Below are 19,047 nucleotides of genomic sequence, written 5' to 3'. Positions count from 1 at the left end.
ACACACTGCCTTCAAGTTGCATGCATGATCAGAAATGTGTTCTGTGACTACAATTTAGCAGTAGATCATTCTTGGAATGCCTATATTGGGATTTTTGCTGGCGTTATGTATCGAATTCACTGCGCTCGGTTCTGCGAATTCATTTTTCGTTAATGGAAACAATTGAAACGACAATTCAATAGAATTGCTATGGGATCGCTCTAAATAGGATTTATTGACGTAATCGTAAGAGCATTAACAATAAAATTACTGCTTTTACGAATATTGTTCATAATGTAATTTCTGAAATGAATGTTATTAGCAGAATAGCAAATAGAACGGAAAAAAGTAAAGCTGTAAGCATCATTTGTCAAGAATGACACTCGAAAAACAGCAAACCAAAGACCGAGCCTCAGTGGCTGTACATACGTTGTTGTACAAAATGCCACCGTTTCGGACAAATTTGTTCGGGAAAATGTTTTAGAATAAAATGAAGACTAGTTTGCAGCATTTGCTCTGCACGATATGCACACATTTGCGTGTATTGACGCGTGCAACTGAAGAAAAGAAGAAAAGAAAAATTCTCCTGGAAGATTTGTTGTGCATATTTGTTACGACGTTGTTCAACCTGTCAAAATTCGTGACAATTTCAGTGGAGACTCGGAGCCATTAACTGCGGTGAAAGAAAAATATGACGACCGATTAAGAAACTTAGAAAAAGGAATTTTTACTCAGAAGTTTCCAAAAGGTGAACTGCTGCGGTTCAAAAACTGGTTTAAAGGCATCACCCCACGAATCTGAGGTGGTGCAGATTTCAGGTGGAGTATTCGTATACAGGATGGGAGACTACGGAGAGGGGGGTGATTCCGTCCATTTCTTCCTAGTTGCCGTAAAAAACGGCCCGGACAATACGGCTTCATTCGTTTTGGCGCACCATTTTGTACAAGAGGTTCGATTGGAGCGCGCCAGTCTTGTGCGGCGCCGCATCTTTCGGGCCGTTTTTTACGGCAATTAGCAAGAAATGGACGGAATCACCTCCCTCTCCGTAGTCTCCCATCCCGTATACGAATACTCCACCTGAAATCTGCACCACCTCAGATTCGTGGGGTGATGCCTTTAAGCCTTAGCTATCAAAGATTTTCTGAAATTGTGCAGGTGGAGTGGGGATCTTAAAGTGGTTTTTTACTTGCTAGTATATTTACTTTTTCCAAATGTGAATCACTCCCAGCTTTTGACCAGGAACAAGAATAGGAGCAAGTAGTTCAACAATTATTCGATTTTTTAAACCCAATAATGCATTGTCAGTGGCGTGATACCTAGATGAATCACGAGACATTTTTATTCTCGTGAAACTTTATTGCTCTGTTGATAGAAATGAAAGGTTTTTTCTACAAATATTTCCAAACATATTTTGAGGTCTCTTCGCTCCCAGTGGTCCGCCACTGTCGTCGAGCTCTAGGGATTTCTCTGATTAGACCGCCTCCGGAATTTCATGGTGGACTCGCCGACGCGCTTCGTTGAACCATTAGAATAGCCGATGATTGCGGAAATGATTCGAATCGTACTACTACGCTTGTAGGTTTATACATTTTCGTAAAAGCGCTTGTCGTCACTTTTTAGGCGCTTACGCCTCCTTACCCTGAATAAGTATCTGCGTGATTTTTAGTGCTGTTGTTGCTTTCAACGTATCTACTCTATTTCGAAATAAGTTAAATAAGCAAATAGTAAATTAATAGTTAAGTCTTTGGTAGAAAAGTGGAAGTCAGTCTAAATTCTATCTCCTTAGCATTATCATCCCTCAGAAGCTGCCTTCAGCTACATTGTTGAAGTGCAAATGTAAAAAAAAACTGATTTTTCGGTTGCTTGAACTACTGGAGAAATCGGATTGAGCGGTTTACACCCGTTGCAGAACGCTTTTTCTTCGTTCATACGAATGTATATGTAGCAGTGTGGTGTCTTTCTTCCTTATTTCTGTTCCAGGGACAGTAGTAAGCGAGCCATGTCCCCCGGCGCAATGCTTACTGCGCACCTGTGGAATATGCACATCCACAGAATCCGTTCTTTTTTTTTTGTTTTTTTTTTTGCGGAACTTTAGCATTTCCTGACCCTTCGTTAGCCACATTACGGTAATTGTGAATATCACTAAATAATAGCAGGTGATGTTTAAGAAATAGATATCTTTTTTGCTCCTGCGTACGCTCACCGCGTGCAGCGGCTTATCCAGTTCCCTGTATTCTGACTTCTTCTTTTCCTTTCCTTTGGCTTTCATATAAGCGAAAGTTGGTTTTTTAGCCGCTATTTAGATTTTTTTTCCAAAATTCTCTTGTAGAAACAACTGGAAACGACTTCAGTTCAATACCTCATTGTTCTGCAAGAACTTTAGTTCAAATACGATGTTCATTTGTTTCATCGTCATCGCCTTCGAAGCACGATGCGAATGGCGATGACGTTAGAACAAAAGAATCATTCATACCCTCAGCAATCTCCCGTTAATATTCCTAGAAATACAACGTGATACGATCACTGGTTATTGAAAATATTTACTACATTGTTAGTAAAGTCAGAAGCGCTTCCTAATTAGTAAGCGCTACTGACTTTAGTAATAATGTTTGGTAGATGATATGGATGTTTCTTTATAGTTGATGTTTTGCTCATCATTAATTCATCCTATAAACAGATCCAACGTCTAACTGCACATATTTGGGCTTTTGATCCTTGATAGAGTATTCCTTGGTTACTCTCATCACCGATCTACGCATTAATCTAAAAATAGGGTTTCGGGAACATTCATTTTTTTGTTTACCTTTTCGTGAATCTCTGAAGTATCACGAATGCGGTGGAATTCCAGGAAAACGAGGTCACATACCTTTTCCCTATATTTATGGCTATATTTCTTTGAAATGAAATCCTCTCTTTTTTGTTCTATTCCTAATTCTATTCTGTTTTTCTTTTTCTCTTCAACATTCAAGTATCTTAATGGTTTTGAAACATTACGTTCTGTAGGTTTACGTTTTTTCCTAAGTAGGTTTTGAAGCTCTTTTTCTCTCACCGCTACGAAGTCGGAGTAAAGATTATCCGAGAATTTTTTTTTGGAATTTATTTTATTTCGGTTTTTGTTCAAAAATATGTTTGGTCATGTGATGGAGGCAAAACCAGTTCAAGTATGCATAGGTTGTGTTCACCTTTCGAATTTCTTGCTCATTTCACAGCAAACATTGGCGAAATCTATTAAAATTTCTTATTTGTTCGCATTTATTTGAGAGTTTCCTTCCTTTTGACCGCCACTAATATTTCTTTCGTGCGATGTGCGGCTGACGTAGGGCAGAGAGCGGAAAGAATTGTGTCAGGTATAGAAACAGCGTGATGCGCCGCGATCACCCTAGCGAACTTATTTTTGACGATATTTATTTACATATCCACTGAGAACGCACAACAAATGTAGCAGTTCTTCTGACTGCTCATCCATAATCGTTATCCTTTTTTCATATTGTCTCCTCAGCATTCCCATGCATAAAAGAGTGGACTCAGTGTGAAATTGACTAGTCTATATATTAATTTATTCGTATAAATATAATCACTCTTGAATGTATTTCCTGAAAAGTAAAACGATTACTAAATGTTCGCAATCTACGTACTGGTGCAAACAATTTAGTACCTCACATAGCTAAAATTCCATAGTGTTGAAGATATTGAAAATTTGACTAAAGTAGCATGTTTCAACTCTGGAAATGATCGACATTAGCAGCTCAAAAATTTTACTTATTAGATCTAAAAGAGAACTATTCGTTATGAGATGCTCTTGTCTCTTGATCTTCCAGCTAAACGGGATTATTTCTTTTTTTGCAGCCAAAATTACAACCTCGGTGTCTCACATTACATTACTACATTACATATGTAATTGTAATTTTTTGGAAGTTTATGACTCGTTAACAAGTGAGGTTTGCCTTCTCTCGACATGTCACTTTAAAAGACGATCTTACTAGAAAAAACTACTGAAAACTTTAAAAAACCATTCTGAATTGATACGATTTTTTTTATAATCCTTCAGCTGCCTTCAGTTCTGAACCTCTAAAGATAAGAACTCTTTATGTGATTTTGTAAAGAGTTTATTTTTTGCTCTTAGTTGGAAACTTTCTCAAATATTAAGTGAATATAGTCTTCAGGAAGTAGGGACCTAGCTATTCCTGTGTTACCGCATTGATTACTGCATTCGAAATGAATAGAACAACTACAGAGAAGAATGTTGTGCTTGCAGAGCGACATTCTTCAAGATAGTCTGCTTTGTTTTCGTAAGGTCCTGAAAATTATCGGAAACTCATGAAATGAAAGTGGGACTCTGCCTAACTATGCAACTGCCAATCCTTGACGAAATTACGGACATTTTGGTAAGGTACCACTTTCTTTATCTGAATTTTTCGATTCAAAAGTTTCCGGCAATTCCCAACACTTTTCCAGAATAAAGCAGACTATCTCGAAGAAAAACGCTCTGCAAGCACAGCTTTCTTCTCTGTAGTTATTTTTGTTTTTTCGTATGCACTAATCAATGTGGTGACACAGGATTAGCTGGGTGTGTGGCCTACATAGTTAGTTTGTCACAGTTTTCTTTCAAATACTATAAGAGGAATTTTTTTAAGCTATTAACTTCGATCGTTTGTTGAGTTGAAACGAATTACTTTTTTCAACCTTTCACAGCTATAATTCCATAGCATTTTCAAAGTTATGGAATTTCAGCTGTGAGAGGTATCAAATTGTTTGCAACGGTAAGTAGATTACGAACACGTGATAGCCGTTCTACTTTTCAAGAAATATATTGACGGCAAAAATCATGCATCCTTGGAGTGCAACTATCTCGGACTCAACCCTGATAAACCCCAGCCAACAGTATTTTTTTTTCCAAAAAATGTTTTAGAAGTAGGCGTTAAAACTAGTAATCATGCCTAATTTATAGAACTCGAGCACTCGAATCTATCGGTCTAGACTTTAAAATAAAGATTAAACTGAGGCGAGTTATGAAAAAAGACGCGCGTCTTTTCGTCTTCTGCTAAGAAATTAGCGGATTTATTGTGCATCCACCTCTGAAAAAAAGAGATCTCTATGGACCCGTTTCCATCTTTTTTTCCTGCGCTATTCATTATCGAGCAGCGCAACAGGCAGGGTAACTAGGAATTCGAAGAGGGTGTGGCCTTACCAGAAGACCTCAACTGATTATTTCGCTCTGGGACCTCACGAAATTTTCTAGTTGCGTACACGATGAATAGCATGTCCGTCGGTATAGTTTGTGGTGACAACATTTAATAGATTTTTTTTATAGATTCTTATGTAGATGAATAATTCCATAGATGTCATGCGTATGGATACTTCTTTATAGAGTAATAAAATGTTGAATTAAATTTATGATGGTTCTTTCGAATTCTAAGATTTCTGTTATTTAAGAGAAATTGGTTTGTTTATGAAATAGGTCATCAGTATGCGGCTGGAAAAGGTCTTGTCATTCTGTCAGATATAAATATAAGTCAGATATAAAAGAGAAGTAATTAATTAGGGCCTACATTCCATTCTGTGTTCTAATATTCGTATAGGATACCATGTAATTCATGAAAGAAGATGGTTTTCTAGATGGCAGCCGTTGACGGAGATTTTCGTTCGCTACGTTTGAGTTACCTGACATAATGACAGAACGAAGGAATGCCTTTAATCCGACGCCTTCGATTGTTTCCTTTGAGTTGTCGTCGAAAAAATCCCACTCTCAGACTACTGTATTTTCTTTGGGATTTCTAAAGTATGCATTTGTGATGCATAAAGTGCGTTTCGACAATATTTTCATTTAATGTTCTTCTCGACTTTTTTTCTACGATCTGAAACTGATTGACGTACTTCTCCCCTTATTTATGCCTACTGTAATTTTTTGCATAGATGGATAAAGAATAAGCGATAAAGTCTCTGGCGTTGATCAATCCGCTTAGGATGCGCCACCACGTTCACTTCGATTCAAAATCGTTTCAGGTCCACGAACGTGTAACTGGCCTATACAGATGTGATGATGTGCCGATGTGTCAAGTCAGTGCTTTTATCCTCCCAGACAAGTCTGGTGCCAATTTATCGACCCCGGAGGAATAAAAGCTTTGGTGAGCACTAGGGCGGATTCGAACCTCCGATCGATTACGTAGACAGCGGAACCTCTAATCGGCTGCGCTAAACCGCCCTTTCTGCAAAGATGAGGAAGGAAAATAAAAAAAGAACTTTCCTAATTATTGATCTATTCAGCAGTAGATGGCAGACTACTTCTATGAAATATTCGCGCTTGCAGCTGTAGTACGAGAAATCCCTGAGTTGGTCAAAAATCTACGGATTAATAATCTACGGGTGAATTGCCTCTGGCTGTGCTTGAATTCCGATAAGCTCGAAATTGCGTACAGTTGCTAATAAGACAAAAACGTTCCCTGTTTAATCCAAGAAATCTCATTCCCCACTCTGTACCACAAAAATATGTTATTTTTCTAAAGTTACAAAAATTTGTCATTTTTCTTTTTGTATTTTTTCTAATTTTTCTAAGATTCTGTTCCTCTTAGATTACTATGCACGTACGTACGTAGGATCCAGACAAAGACATGTTTAGAAGTCTTTCGTGTTTTAGGCCTATAAAAATTTCGAGCAATTTTTGCGCGCATTTCTTCCGGCTACGAGTCGAGTAGTCACACCAACAACGTTACGAAATGCTCGGACTATCTATTTTTCAGCTTTGCATCTGCTCTCTTTTTTCTTTCAGGACGACAGAAATTTATCAGGCGCCTCTTTGATGTATGAAAGTGGTTGACGAGTAATTCTATTCATTTTTATTATTTTTATTAAGCCCACGATCGATCTACGGTTCAAAACCGCCTCAGCCATTCATACTCCGGGGGTCGATAAAGTGGTACCAAACTTGTCTGGAAAGATAAAAGTACTTACTGTTGCATCATGTGGCCTCCGCCTACGCAAGTCATTACGTAGTCGCCAGCACGCGTTCTTGAAAACTCAGCAGTTACTATTTTCGTCGGAAAGCGTTGGCGCATCCCAAGCAGATTGAAACGCCAGAGACCTTTTCTTTATTATTTTTGTTATTGACTACAACATTTTCAAAACATTGAAAAGAGTTTGAAAAATTAGTTTTGCTGTTGGGGTTGAATCTCATTCCTGCAAATCTTCTGATTTCATGGATTTTCCGATAGGCGATTTCATATTGACCTGTAATAGAATAGTGTCACCTACAGATGAACCTTGTTTCGATTTTCTTGATTTCTCAAATGATTCCTGCACCCGATTCCTTCATCAACAGATTTCCATTCGTTAAATGAAGCACATCATTGACTAAGGGGAAAGGAATGCTACGCAGAGAAAGGAAAGAAGTGTTCAATTTTACTGCCCTGTAACCGAGAGGGGCGGGTGTAGCGCGGTCAGAGGTTCTGCTGTCTACACGATCGATCAGGAGCTCGAATCCGCCCCAGTGCTCACTAAGCCATTCCTTCCTCCGTGGTCCATAAACTGGTACCAAATTTGTCTGGGAGGATAAAAACACTGACTTGCCACATCGGCTAGCCCCTGCAAATCATTGCCAGTTACACGTTCATAACTTCAAATGATTCTAAATTTTAAATTTAAATTCTAAAGTGAACGTGGTGATCAACCCCAGACACTTTATCCCTTATCCTTTAATGCCGAAAAAATGAGACCTATGATTTCTGAGTACATAGTCATTGGATTAGCGAAGAATAAAGCCAAGGTATCACAAAACTGACGTAGTTGGGGAATCTGTAGGAAAATGTAGAGTTCGGGGTGTAGGCTACGAGTGTTAGCCTGGCCCTGTTCAATTCTCCTGAATGTGAAAAACGGCGTGAGAACGGCGTCTCTTCCTCCGAGTTACCCCGGAACGCACCCTCGTACATGCGGCGGTCCCCTCAGCAGCCCACTCATAGGTTTTACCTGATAAGGCAGATGAGAAGATCTAATTGATCTTCTACCGCTCGCAAGTGGACGCGGCCCGTGCACAATGGTGGTGCCTTTTAATGGTACCTCGTAGGAATAAACACCGTTTCCCACGCTTTTTTTCAGGACAATTAGTAGGAATTGAGCGAAGGCACGCTCACACTACTTGTAATCTGTAATCCACGAACTCTATATTTTTCACCGAGTTTCCCAACTACTTCACTTTTATGATATTCTACCGTTAAGCACAATTAAAAATAGCTCATTTCTGTCGTTCTTCTACAGTTTCGAATAATAGTACGAGGAGGCCGAAAATTAGGCGCAGAGTATGAGATCACTGCGAATCGAATCGATAATATCGACTTCTCGACAGTCAGCTTATAGCTCCTTCCAGCTTCTTGGTTCAGTTTTTTCCATGATAGACTGAAAAGGCTTTGCGGAAATTGCGGAGAGCCAACCAGAAAAGAATTCGCTTTTGACTATTATAGTAGACTGAATTGCACCAAAATAATTAATCTGGCATTAAAATTTGGAACTTAAAAAGAAATGCACCAATGAATTCTTCTCAACAGCTTAATTCAGTGACTCAAAAGGGTTTTGTAAATAATTTATTCTACCGAGGGTAGTTGATTTCGTACCAAGAAAAATGCGATAGCTGAAACATATTGGATGATGAATGGAAGGCAAAGACGACAGAAAGACGTCATTGTTTTTCGCCAACAAAAACACGAAAGTGACAGTTATTGGCTGCTTGACTTCGTTTCCAACGATCCAACTGTCCCGCTCGCAATTTAAAAGCAGCCCTTGCCACGGGGTCGCAGCAACGGTAAATGAATAAAGCTTTCTGGACGAATTGCCTCAGTAATGGCAAGTTTTGATTCCATTTTTTACCCCAGCTTTATTCTGATTTTAAGAATGTAGCTATATTAAGGGTGCAGGGCTCTCAATTATTTTGCCTCTGACCTTGTCGTCTTGCCCGGATATCCATTTCTTGTCAGTTAACGTCAGCGAAAGCTCAACTATGCTCACGCTAGCGAGTACTTCTCATGTCTTCGGGGGAATGTATACGATAGGAAACGAGGTGTGGTGACAGATTAGGGCTTAATCTTGGCCTTAATAGTTGCTAAAGTGTCTGGTTACCTTGTCATCTCTGACGGACACACCGTCCAGTTGTCATTTATTCGAGGCCTGTCGGAAACAATTTCGTTTTTGGTTCACCATTGGAGCATATAAATATTCTCGCTGCGCCCATGCGACGTGTTGTGGTGTCGTCATTGAATTCTTACACAAACTCTATTTAATGTGAAAGTGGACGAGTTATCTCGGGTCAGAACTCCGAAGCAACTCCCTAGTTCAGTTCCTTTTCGTAGAAACAGTGGTGAAATCAAGCTTGGAACGATACGTGAGCATTTTTCACAACTGGTTATAGCGCGAAATCAAATTAAGTCTCAAACTCTCTCTTTTGAGTCTCTTTTTTCCTTTTTTTTTGAAAAAATAGGAATGACTCATTTTCATATCTCTAAAATTTAAACGCTTTTTGAATGTTCGGATGCTTGTTTCAGCCTAATTCGGAAGTTTTAAGAAGCTTTTCATAATAGATGTTTCAGAGTGGAGGTCATGTTCTCTTCGAACTTTCTTTTGTTTCGCGCCTTTAGTCTTTGTCTTTGTTTTTAGTCCTTTTAAAAAGCAAAATCAATTCGACTTCTAACACTAGGAAATTAAAATGAACCTTTTGTTCCAACTTATTTTTACTATTTGACGGAGAAAATCTTCATTAGGAATTAAGAAAATGAGATAGAGTTGTAATAAAGAAAAGTCGAAGTGTTCTGAGCCCTTTTTTCTCCTTGTGCCCGATGATAATAATGAAAAATTTACTGATAAAATTTGCTGGTGGTAAAATTTACTGGTTCGGTGAAAATGTTCCAGAAAATCTACGAGCCTTTTCAGGAATGAAAGATTGTCCTTGGAACTGATTTTACTAGATGTGAGTAGGATTTTAGCTTCATGACTACGGAACCGACATGGAACTTTTTAATTCTCTTCTATTTAAAACACCAGTTGCTTCAGGTTTGAAATCAAGCTGAGAATGAAGTCAGAAATGAGGCTAGGTTTAGCTTCGTTGCTACGTCGTCAAATCTCGAGATACTAATCCCGTCATTCTGTGCTTTCGCAGCTTTTTGTAACAATTTCGTTAGCTGTAGATTCTTTTGAAAAAAGAAAGCGGAACAACATCTGGTAGAGTCTCAAAGCAGTATGATAGTCACCCGTTTTTCGAACACTGCTCAAAAATCTCATCATTAAAAGCAGTACTCGCCCTCAAAAAAAAATTAGTTTTTGATTCTGTTCTTTGAAGGAGAAACGCGGCACCTACGATTTCTCGCATACAGTCACTGGATAAGGGCATTTAAAAATATATTTCTGTACTTCTTTTACAGTTTCTGCTTTTAATACTGGAATGAAGAGCTAAAATTGAGAGTAAAGGGCGAGATCGCCGGCGACGGCTACGTCCGCATCAATGACGATTAGCTGAGAGTTCCACCAGCATTTTATTTCACATCTACATTTTCACATTCATTTTTACACTGGATCGGAGTTTTCTTTTCCGCACTACCTTCTAGAACTTCCACACAGAAGATAATAGAAAAAAATTACCATCAACATACAGCTAAAGGCATTAGTTTTTAATATTTTTTACGAATCTCCTTTTATAGAGTGCATAAGTAAGCGGGTCTCACTAAAAATACTTTGAGCATCACTACAGAAGGCATCAAGAGAAGTGGTAGAAGGAAATTAGTGATGTTTTCTCGCGTAGAATACAAGAAACTAACGGTTTGTGGCTTTATTGTTTCTATTTCAACAATCCAATTCCAACTACCGCAAGGGAATCTGTGCCCTAAGGACATATGTTCGCGACCGACCAAGTCTCTGAACGCACATTACTTGAGTAGCAGAGGGTCGTTGTTTTTATGGTAGCTTAACTCTACTCAATAACAGGGATACCTGATTCAGAATTTTTTGAAATAAATTGTGACTCCTGCGCATTTGAAGAAATGGCTTACCATTGGGATAAGTTAGTCCGATTAAAGCTAACTATTGAACAAATACATCAACAGATCATTCTCGCTTTGGCTTAATTTTATCAGCATGCCATACTGCTTCCAGAAATTTCTAGAATGAATTAAATCTCAATTTCATATTCTTACCAGCCTATAGTTTGACATTGGTTTCTGCATACCCTCCGGATGAAATATTTCTCATGAGAGATTGTGACTTATAGAAATTGGACTTGAAGAGTCTAAGCCCAACTCCACAGCATTTAGTTTAGTTAGACGCAGAAATCCAGTTGACAGATCAGAGCAGTGCCAAATTTCCGGAGCTGCCCTTCATCTCTGGTTTTCTCCATGATGCTCTAAACTTCCTGCCTGGTCGTAAATTTATTCCAAACTATTTTGTGCTTGTTGATCACTTAGCTGCTCTTCGCGGAGTTCTCAGGCAATAGCTTCCCTGATATTGCTTTCCCGTATTTCAGATATGAACTTCACAACACTTCTTGCTCTTCTTTTATCACTACTAGCCGTCGGAGCCTTCAACGTCGATTTTCCCCAATACTATGGAGGATACGGGCAGATAAGACGAGATGGAGAGGAACAATACGCAAAGTAAGACCACTGTTGAATTTCCTGGCTATCATTGAAGCAAAAAACTGATGCATGCTCCCTCTCGATTCTTTAGAAGAGCGATGCCGATGAAGTTCCGAAGATCCCCGCTTGAGGGATTCGAAGAGTTTTCATCTATGATGAGATCGATAGACGGAATTCAAAAACCAAGGTACCGATATGTGCGGAATTTTTTTTTGTGAAAACTAAGAAATCGTGCACTAGATGGAGCAGACATTCGCATTACAGGATGCAATAAGAAACCCCAAATTTTTCTTAATATTTCTCCTATGTTTATTTCTCCGCGCTTAAAATTTACCGGGTCTCAAGCCTCAAGCTCGTGCTACAGGGTGAAAAATCGAAGTTCACCGTAGTTGAGGAAATCTGAATTCCTAATTCTTAATTAATCAATCGTTATACGGAAACGTTTGTGTGAATGTAATGAGTTCACCTACCCAAATTCTTTACTTATAAATAGGTGTAAGTCTGCTTTTTCTCTCTCCCTGGTAGAACCCTAATTTCTCACTCTCTCAGCATATTCAACCTGCTATGACCTGCTTTTCGCTAATAAAGACGCATCTTCTTTGAATTGGCTGAAAAACTAAAAATTATTCGGAGCTGGCTAAGAATATGTGTTCCCTTCGTGCTTAGTTCTTTGTTGTCTCAACTTATCTCAATATATTTTCCTGGTTATTGAATTCCCATGTATCAACACTTAAAATTCTAACCTATACCGAAGTCTTATGGTTCTACATAGCTAAGGAAAAACTTCTCTTGTGGATATTCTCTTGAATAAAATTGATTTTGTTCTAGAAAAAAAAGGTCTGCAGTTCAGGTTCGGATGAGAAGATGTGAATACGATAATCGAAGATGCGAGGAAGGCGCTCATTATCGCTGTGGCCAGTACACAAGTTCTATAAACAAATATTATTGTGATTGTTAATAAAAGATGAACTGTTATGTATATTTGTAAACTTCATCAAAGTCGTACAGTTTTGTGACTTGTATATTTCTTGTGCTATTTTCAATAGAGCTTGAGCACGCAGGATCAAACAGACATCCATGAAACGCAAGAAAGGAACAAGGTGGAAATGTAAAGCACTTAACAGGGAATAATCCTTGAGATTACAGTAAATTTCTTTTGCCTCTATTTCGTCTCTACAAGAATAAATAGGGTAGAAGAGACAACGAGTAAGGAGGACTAACCTAAAATAGGGAAGAGGGTGCATAGTCCGCGCCGAATATGTTCAGCCGTGCTAGAGCGACGCGCCTCGCGCGAGAGCATGCTCTGAGCACCCAAATAGCTCGGCGAAATTTCGCTGCATGTACTGTATGGAATTACGGTGAATGATCCATGCAATCAAATCCATATATCGATTGTTACCCGCGGAATTTAAGTCAGTCGTTCAGAAAAGAAAGTGTGTTTTTTCGTGTAGCTTCGGTGTGTCAAAGAACTGAAAACTTGATTAGTAACGTTAAGAGATTTGCTTCAGGAGTTTTTCTTAGAAGGAGCCGTTTGACTGTAGGTTCCTTCAAATCAGGTTTATCATATCACATACCTTCACTTCGAGATAGCTGGGAATAGCAAAGGAGAACCATAAGCGAACTTGAATGCGGAGCGCAACAGTTCCCGGTGCAAAAAACTTGGACTGGCAATAGCTTACTGCATCAATTCAACTTACGTAAAAGGTGAAAGGCACAGAGAGCACGTGTAATTAGGCTCGATAGGTGCAGCGTGAAAAACCAGAAAATCTTGGGACGCGAAGTCATAGAATTGTCACCAGTAACAGACGAGGAAGCGGGGCAGGTCTAGCGCGTTCGGCAAAACTTGTGATTGCACGATCGATCGATGGTTCGAAACCGTCCTAGTGCCAACCAATCCTTTCATCTCTCCAGCGCCGATAAATTGGTACCGGACCAGCCTGCGATGATAAAAACACTGACTTGACACATCGGCTAGCCGCCGCAGGCCGCTGTGCAGACTAGACAAGGGTTCGTAGACCTCAAAAGGTTCTGAGTTGAAGTGAACGTGGAAGCGCATCCCAAGCGGATTGATTAACACCAGACACTTCATTCTTTTTGCTTTCAGTGGACAATGAAGAGCATACGGCGGTTAGCGGACTTAGTCATTTTGAACCACTCTTATTCCCCAGAATTTCGTCAAGGAATTCGCAATGGGTGAAGGATAACAGTTTATTTTTCACCCCATTTAATAGTTTGCATCCGTGCTGCTGAAATTTGAGCAAATGATAACGTAATCCATGAGACGATTGAGTCGTTTCTGACCATCCACTCCTTTTTCACAAAAATCTCATAAAAATCCCAAAGAATTTTCAAGCAGAGGAAAGGGAACAAAATGACAACGCACGCCTGTCTCGCGATATCCACAATTTTCCTATTTTACAATGACTTATGTATATACAATCGAAAACAAATATACATGCGGCGATTCTGTTGTTCTTTCGCTGTGATTCTGTGCTAAACGGATTGCGCGCCCAAATTCAGATGGTTCCCAATCACCTGTGCCAGAATGAGTGGATTTTGTTTTAGCAAGAACGTTGCAACGGATCATTTGGCAAGAGAACAGGGTATACCAGGATCATATTATTTTCTATATTTCCCTATATTCCTTTTTCCATTAATCCTCTATTAATCCTCTATGTTAACATCAACATCGATAACGACGGCTGCCAATACAGCACTTATTCATTCTCAACGGAGATGATCTTCAGCTTTTCTTCTTTTTTTTGAATGGGATCGAATTAGGGATTATTATACTTGTCTAGCGTTTGTTCATTAACTTGCCTGGGGCTTTCTACACGAACCCATAGATGTTATAGGGAGGAGACGGACCTCCCTCAGGTGAAGGGGGTCTAGCTCATGGGGTTCAGTTCAAGTGAAGGGGGTCCTTTCGCCAATCGCACAAGAGTGAAGGGAGCCTTTTCGACTACCGTCCAAAAGTGAAGGAGGTCGGAACACCGGCTCCGACTAGCAGTCTTTTTGACTTGTGCCGAATCTCTTCAGGCGTGTAGACTGTGTGAATCGCTGGATATAGGTGGCTCATTGATGTTCATTGTTATCTATACGTTTGACTACAACTCTGCTTATGAAAAGAGCACACCCATGTAGATTCTTCTGAGGAACAGGCAATGCGCGGAGACAGTAGATAGCGCCAACGAAAACTTGTCACAATATCGGATGTTCGTGAATGGTGTACACTAGTAGTGGATATTATCGCCAAAATGGTAACTTTTAAATTTTAAACACTGCGAAATACTATCAAATATAGTCGGGTCAAAACGACGTGGATCCAGAGTGTAGTTGCGGTGCATTTGCGTACGAGATCGAAACGGCGCGGTGGAGGCAGCAGTTAAAACCGAGTTGGGATCGATGCAAACTGTAGCGATGGATGCTCCTAGCAAGGGTTTCGCTTCGTTCCTAGCCTCTACGCTCCGCCAAAGCGCCTCGAGAGAAGCCGCGTAAGCAATTGCGTACGTGCTTCATGTCGTTTTGACTCTACTACACCTTCGCATTTAAAGGCATCACCTCACGAATCTGAGGTGGGATTAGTTTTTTTTTTTTTTTTTTTTTTTAGTTTATAAAGGGGGGGGGGATGATTCCGTCCATTTCTTCCTAATCGCGGGTAAAAAGTGGCCGGAATGATGCGGCGCGTGCACAAGGCTGGCGCGCTCCAATCGAGCTCGTTGTAGGAAATAGCGCCCCGCGACGGAACGCCCTAAGCCGTAACTTCCGGGTCGCTTTTTACGGCAACAAGGAAGAAATGGACGGAATCCCGCCCCTCTCCATAGTCTCCCATCCCGTAATACTCCAGCTGAAATCTGCACCACCTCAGATTCGTGGGGTGATGCCTTTAATAGAATCAAAACGACATGAAGTACGGTGCAGTTGCGTAAGCGGTTGCGCTTGAAGCAGTGCGGTGGAGCGCAGCGGTTATGATTGTGTGAGGACTCTTGATACTACCGTTCATTGCTGCAGTTTCCGATGGTCCCAGCTCGACTACAGCATACCCAAAGCGTAATCTAAGCGTCCAGCTTAGTTAATTACGCTGAACATTTCGCAATGCTTCCTTTTAGTGAGAGGGTAGTAGAAAAAAGAAAAATACCGCAAATGGAGAATAGCTGCAGGTCATATGTTGTGGATAGAGCTGATTAAATTTTGATCATTGTGGATTTTTCAAACAACCAAACATATTTCTCTTCTGTGGGTAGGAAAGTCTTTCATGTTTCTTTTGAGAGCTCTACTCCAGTGAAAAATGACCTAAACAGCTCTTTCACATCTACCGGAACGTCTCGTACGGTTACCGTGGAAACGGACGCCGAGCCGGCGTTGTGGAATTAGTGCTACATTGTTCCAGCCCGTTCGTAACCGCTCCATCTGCATGTCATTCGCCCCTATAAAGGATGGAGAGTTTACAAGCACTATTTATGGAATGGTCAGTGTTTGTTCGCCTAGCTAGATCACATAAGAGAAATTAACGGACGCAGATGAGTCAGATGCTTGAAGATCTGCCGAATTCCATGGATACATCAGTTGTATTTCCAGATCAAAGATGGGAAGTACAATGAAGTGATCCATGTCCTCCAATATGAAGTACAGCGAACCCCAAATGCAAGTGTTGATCTGTGAAATGTTGAAAAAATATAATTAGTATTGAATTGGTAATTCTTGCTCAGTTGCTATTTTCTACTTTTTAGAACCGTGCTGCTCTCTCGTTACTGGGTTACTGCTACTATTACACTCAGGTATGCATATTTTGTTTTAGTGTGTATAGTTTAATTCAATCAGGTAGGGTTTATGAGTGTTTTCAGTTTAGTTAAAATTTGTTCCCTCGTTTATCATTTGGGTTTTGTATTTCATATCTCAAGTGACAGTGTGCACCTGCATTTACCTTCCCCATCCTTTATAGTTGCCTGAGATTAGTCGTTGATCCTTGCTTGAAGCTTTATTCGTGGGCTGTTGCGAACCACATATGAACAATCATGCGGAGCTTATATACGCATCCAAGAATTTAATTTTGTCTGTCTTCTGGAGATATGACTAATATGAATATGGCTCATCGTATAGATTGCAGACAAAACAATGAACAAATGAGAAAATGATTAATCCATGCTATAGCGAAAGGTATTGGAAGAATGTGATCAATTTTATCGGTTAGATAAACTCCCGGAGACAATTAGGTTTGCTTCTTGGCTGATGAATGAAAGGTATCTCTAAATGCAGACGTTATTGAAGTAATACAAGGCAGAAACAAAGCAAGGATACAACAGACTAGCAGGAATTTCAGATTGAAGAAATTGAATTTGTCTACAAGTGAGGATAACCAATCTGCTATTTTCTCTAAAGTATCACTTGGCCTGTTAACGGCCATTTCGCTGTTGACTGCTATCTCTCTTTGAAGTTGTGCGTCGTTGACATAGTCGAGGAGACCGCTTAGGTGGAAACTCGACTGTCCTCCGGGGCAAGAGATGGTGCAACTTGTCGATACCTTCGGGGAGTTGAAGTGGAAGGTCAGTTCGGCTAGTTTTCCTCTCTTCGTGCAGGTGGCAATTTGGTGCTGCTTGTTGCAGGTGATGTCAGCTGTTGTTTGTTCTTCAGTAGAATAGCACACGACGGTAATTTTGGCTCCAACGAGGCATGAATAACATCCTTCGATGCTAGAAGACGTTACGGAACAGTTTCCTTGATTTTGTATTGAGACGATTCTAACGTTTTCCATATTCACTTGGACGTTGATTGCTGATCCAACTTGTGTGCGAGCTGCGATGGTGTCGTCATATTTCTCGATGATGACGTTTTTGCTGATTAATGGCAAGGTGTTGTGTTGTAGATGTTTTGACATCTTTCCTTCCGGGCAAGTGCAAGTGGCCTTGTACGGTCCTGTCGAGCATGTGCACGTTCTTGAAGAGAAACGGCAGAGAAATGTGATTGCGTCGGCTTTGGAAGCACATTGAAGTTGCGCCGGTGTTTGTGGTGTCAATTCATTGGCTTGGACTTTCATCGTCATTGCTGTTCTTGTGCCATCGGTAATGAATGCTGACGTAAGGATGGGCAGTTGAGGTGAAATCGCGCCCAAGAGTGACAATCTGATGTTGTTCACACGTGTAGTTCGTCCTGGGCGAAGAATGACTGGATGCGTATATAAGCTCCGCATGATTGTTCATATGTGGTTCGCAACAGCCCACGAATAAAGCTTCAAGCAAGGATCAACGACTAAATGGCGACCACGCGACCGAAACTGTGATCTTCACCCACGACTACCACATCAGGCTCAACAGTAACCGCCAAGTGTCCCCTTCTACCGCAGCCGCCACCAGCATCATCAGTAACCGCCGGGTGTGCATTCTTCCCCCACACAGTGTCCATCGTCATCAGCCACACGTATCCGCCGTCGACCACGACTGTCCAGTACCCGCTTCCAGCAAAGCTCATCGGATACCTGCTTTCATCAGCAACTACTACGAGTACCCGTCAGCCCGTTTCGCCAGCACTCGCAAAGAGACCCTTAACGACTCCAGTCCACTTCATCGCCTCTTCAAATACTGTGAAAGATGACCGACTCATCAGCCATACGCCGCCAAATCGGAAAACTCTCAAGACAACTGCCGAGACATATTGGAGCAGTCTACGATGTCCTTGCTGACTACGAGCTGACAATCGACAATGTGCAACTCAATCATGTCGACTCCAATGACCTACCAATGCTGCGCAAAGATTGCCTGAACGCCCGATCGAATCTGCTCATCAGCTATACCAGACTAGAGCAACTTCACCAGAACTGGATCTCACTCATTGCCGCAGACAAAGAAGAGGAAATGGTATTCTCTCAGTACATCGACAAATATGGAGACTATCGTACCAGTCTACAAGAGGCAGTACCAGTTCTTGAGAAAATGGACACCGCTCTTGACGCAATCGAAGAAGAGTTCAAGAAACGCCAACTTCCGCTTCCAGGTTTCATCCCCACTACCCCGGCAACATCAGAAGCTCTCTCCCTCGACTCGCAGAACCCGAAAACGGAACAACGGAACGACATCTCAACGCCAGTTCCCCTCCAAACTGAACAAGTGGTGCTTCCACATCATCCTAGACCCAGTATGATCGACCAATCCTCGCGAAGCCTTTGCAATTTCGTCGACGCATCGCTTCTCAGTAAAGTCGATCTTCCGATGTTCAGCGGTTCGATCCTTGAGTTCCAAGAATTCTGGGAACGTTTTTCCACCTTGATCGGAAATAAACCGCACATCGATGACGCAACCAAGTTTTCCCTGCTGAAATCTTCACTCAAGGGAAGAGCACTCCACTGCATCCAAGGCCTCCCGATTACATCCGCCAACTACCACATCGCGGTCGACATTCTCAAAACGCACTTCGACGATTGAGTGACAATGCGACATGTACTGTTCTCCAAATTAGCCAGTCTTCCCCCATG

General features: G+C 40.8%; 4 protein-coding genes across 5 annotated transcripts; 2 read left to right on the top strand and 2 right to left on the bottom strand.

Moving 5' to 3' along the window:
* Positions 1 to 11,472: 11,472 nt before the first annotated feature.
* RB195_005352 (uncharacterized protein) lies at positions 11,473 to 12,442 on the top strand (the record flags this gene model as incomplete). The annotated part of the gene is made up of 3 exons (XM_013436774.1): positions 11,473 to 11,600; positions 11,674 to 11,769; positions 12,433 to 12,442. The coding sequence occupies 3 exons, from the start codon at positions 11,473 to 11,475 to the stop codon at positions 12,440 to 12,442; spliced, it is 234 nt and encodes a 77-aa protein (XP_013292228.1).
* A 4,349-nt stretch (positions 12,443 to 16,791) lies between these two features.
* RB195_005351 (uncharacterized protein) lies at positions 16,792 to 17,769 on the bottom strand (the record flags this gene model as incomplete). 2 transcript variants are annotated; one of them, XM_064177788.1, is made up of 1 exon in its annotated part: positions 16,792 to 17,769. In XM_064177788.1, the coding sequence occupies one exon, from the start codon at positions 17,767 to 17,769 to the stop codon at positions 16,792 to 16,794; it is 978 nt and encodes a 325-aa protein (XP_064034899.1). The 2 variants fall into 2 exon arrangements, with proteins under 2 accessions (XP_064034899.1, XP_064034900.1); XM_064177789.1 differs by having other exon boundaries at positions 16,792 to 17,622.
* A 59-nt stretch (positions 17,770 to 17,828) lies between these two features.
* On the bottom strand, positions 17,829 to 18,047 carry RB195_005350 (uncharacterized protein; the record flags this gene model as incomplete). The annotated part of the gene is made up of 1 exon (XM_064177787.1): positions 17,829 to 18,047. One exon carries the CDS (start codon positions 18,045 to 18,047, stop codon positions 17,829 to 17,831), a length of 219 nt encoding a protein of 72 aa, XP_064034898.1.
* A 119-nt stretch (positions 18,048 to 18,166) lies between these two features.
* Positions 18,167 to 18,997, top strand: RB195_005349 (uncharacterized protein; the record flags this gene model as incomplete). The annotated part of the gene is made up of 1 exon (XM_064177786.1): positions 18,167 to 18,997. The coding sequence occupies one exon, from the start codon at positions 18,167 to 18,169 to the stop codon at positions 18,995 to 18,997; it is 831 nt and encodes a 276-aa protein (XP_064034897.1).
* Positions 18,998 to 19,047: the final 50 nt, after the last annotated feature.

The sequence above is a fragment of the Necator americanus genome, chromosome I (genome assembly GCF_031761385.1).
Source record: "Necator americanus strain Aroian chromosome I, whole genome shotgun sequence".
NCBI classification, from domain to species: domain Eukaryota; kingdom Metazoa; phylum Nematoda; class Chromadorea; order Rhabditida; family Ancylostomatidae; genus Necator; species Necator americanus.
The sequence above is the reverse complement of the archived record's forward strand: the minus strand, read 5'-3'. Positions and strand labels throughout refer to the sequence as shown.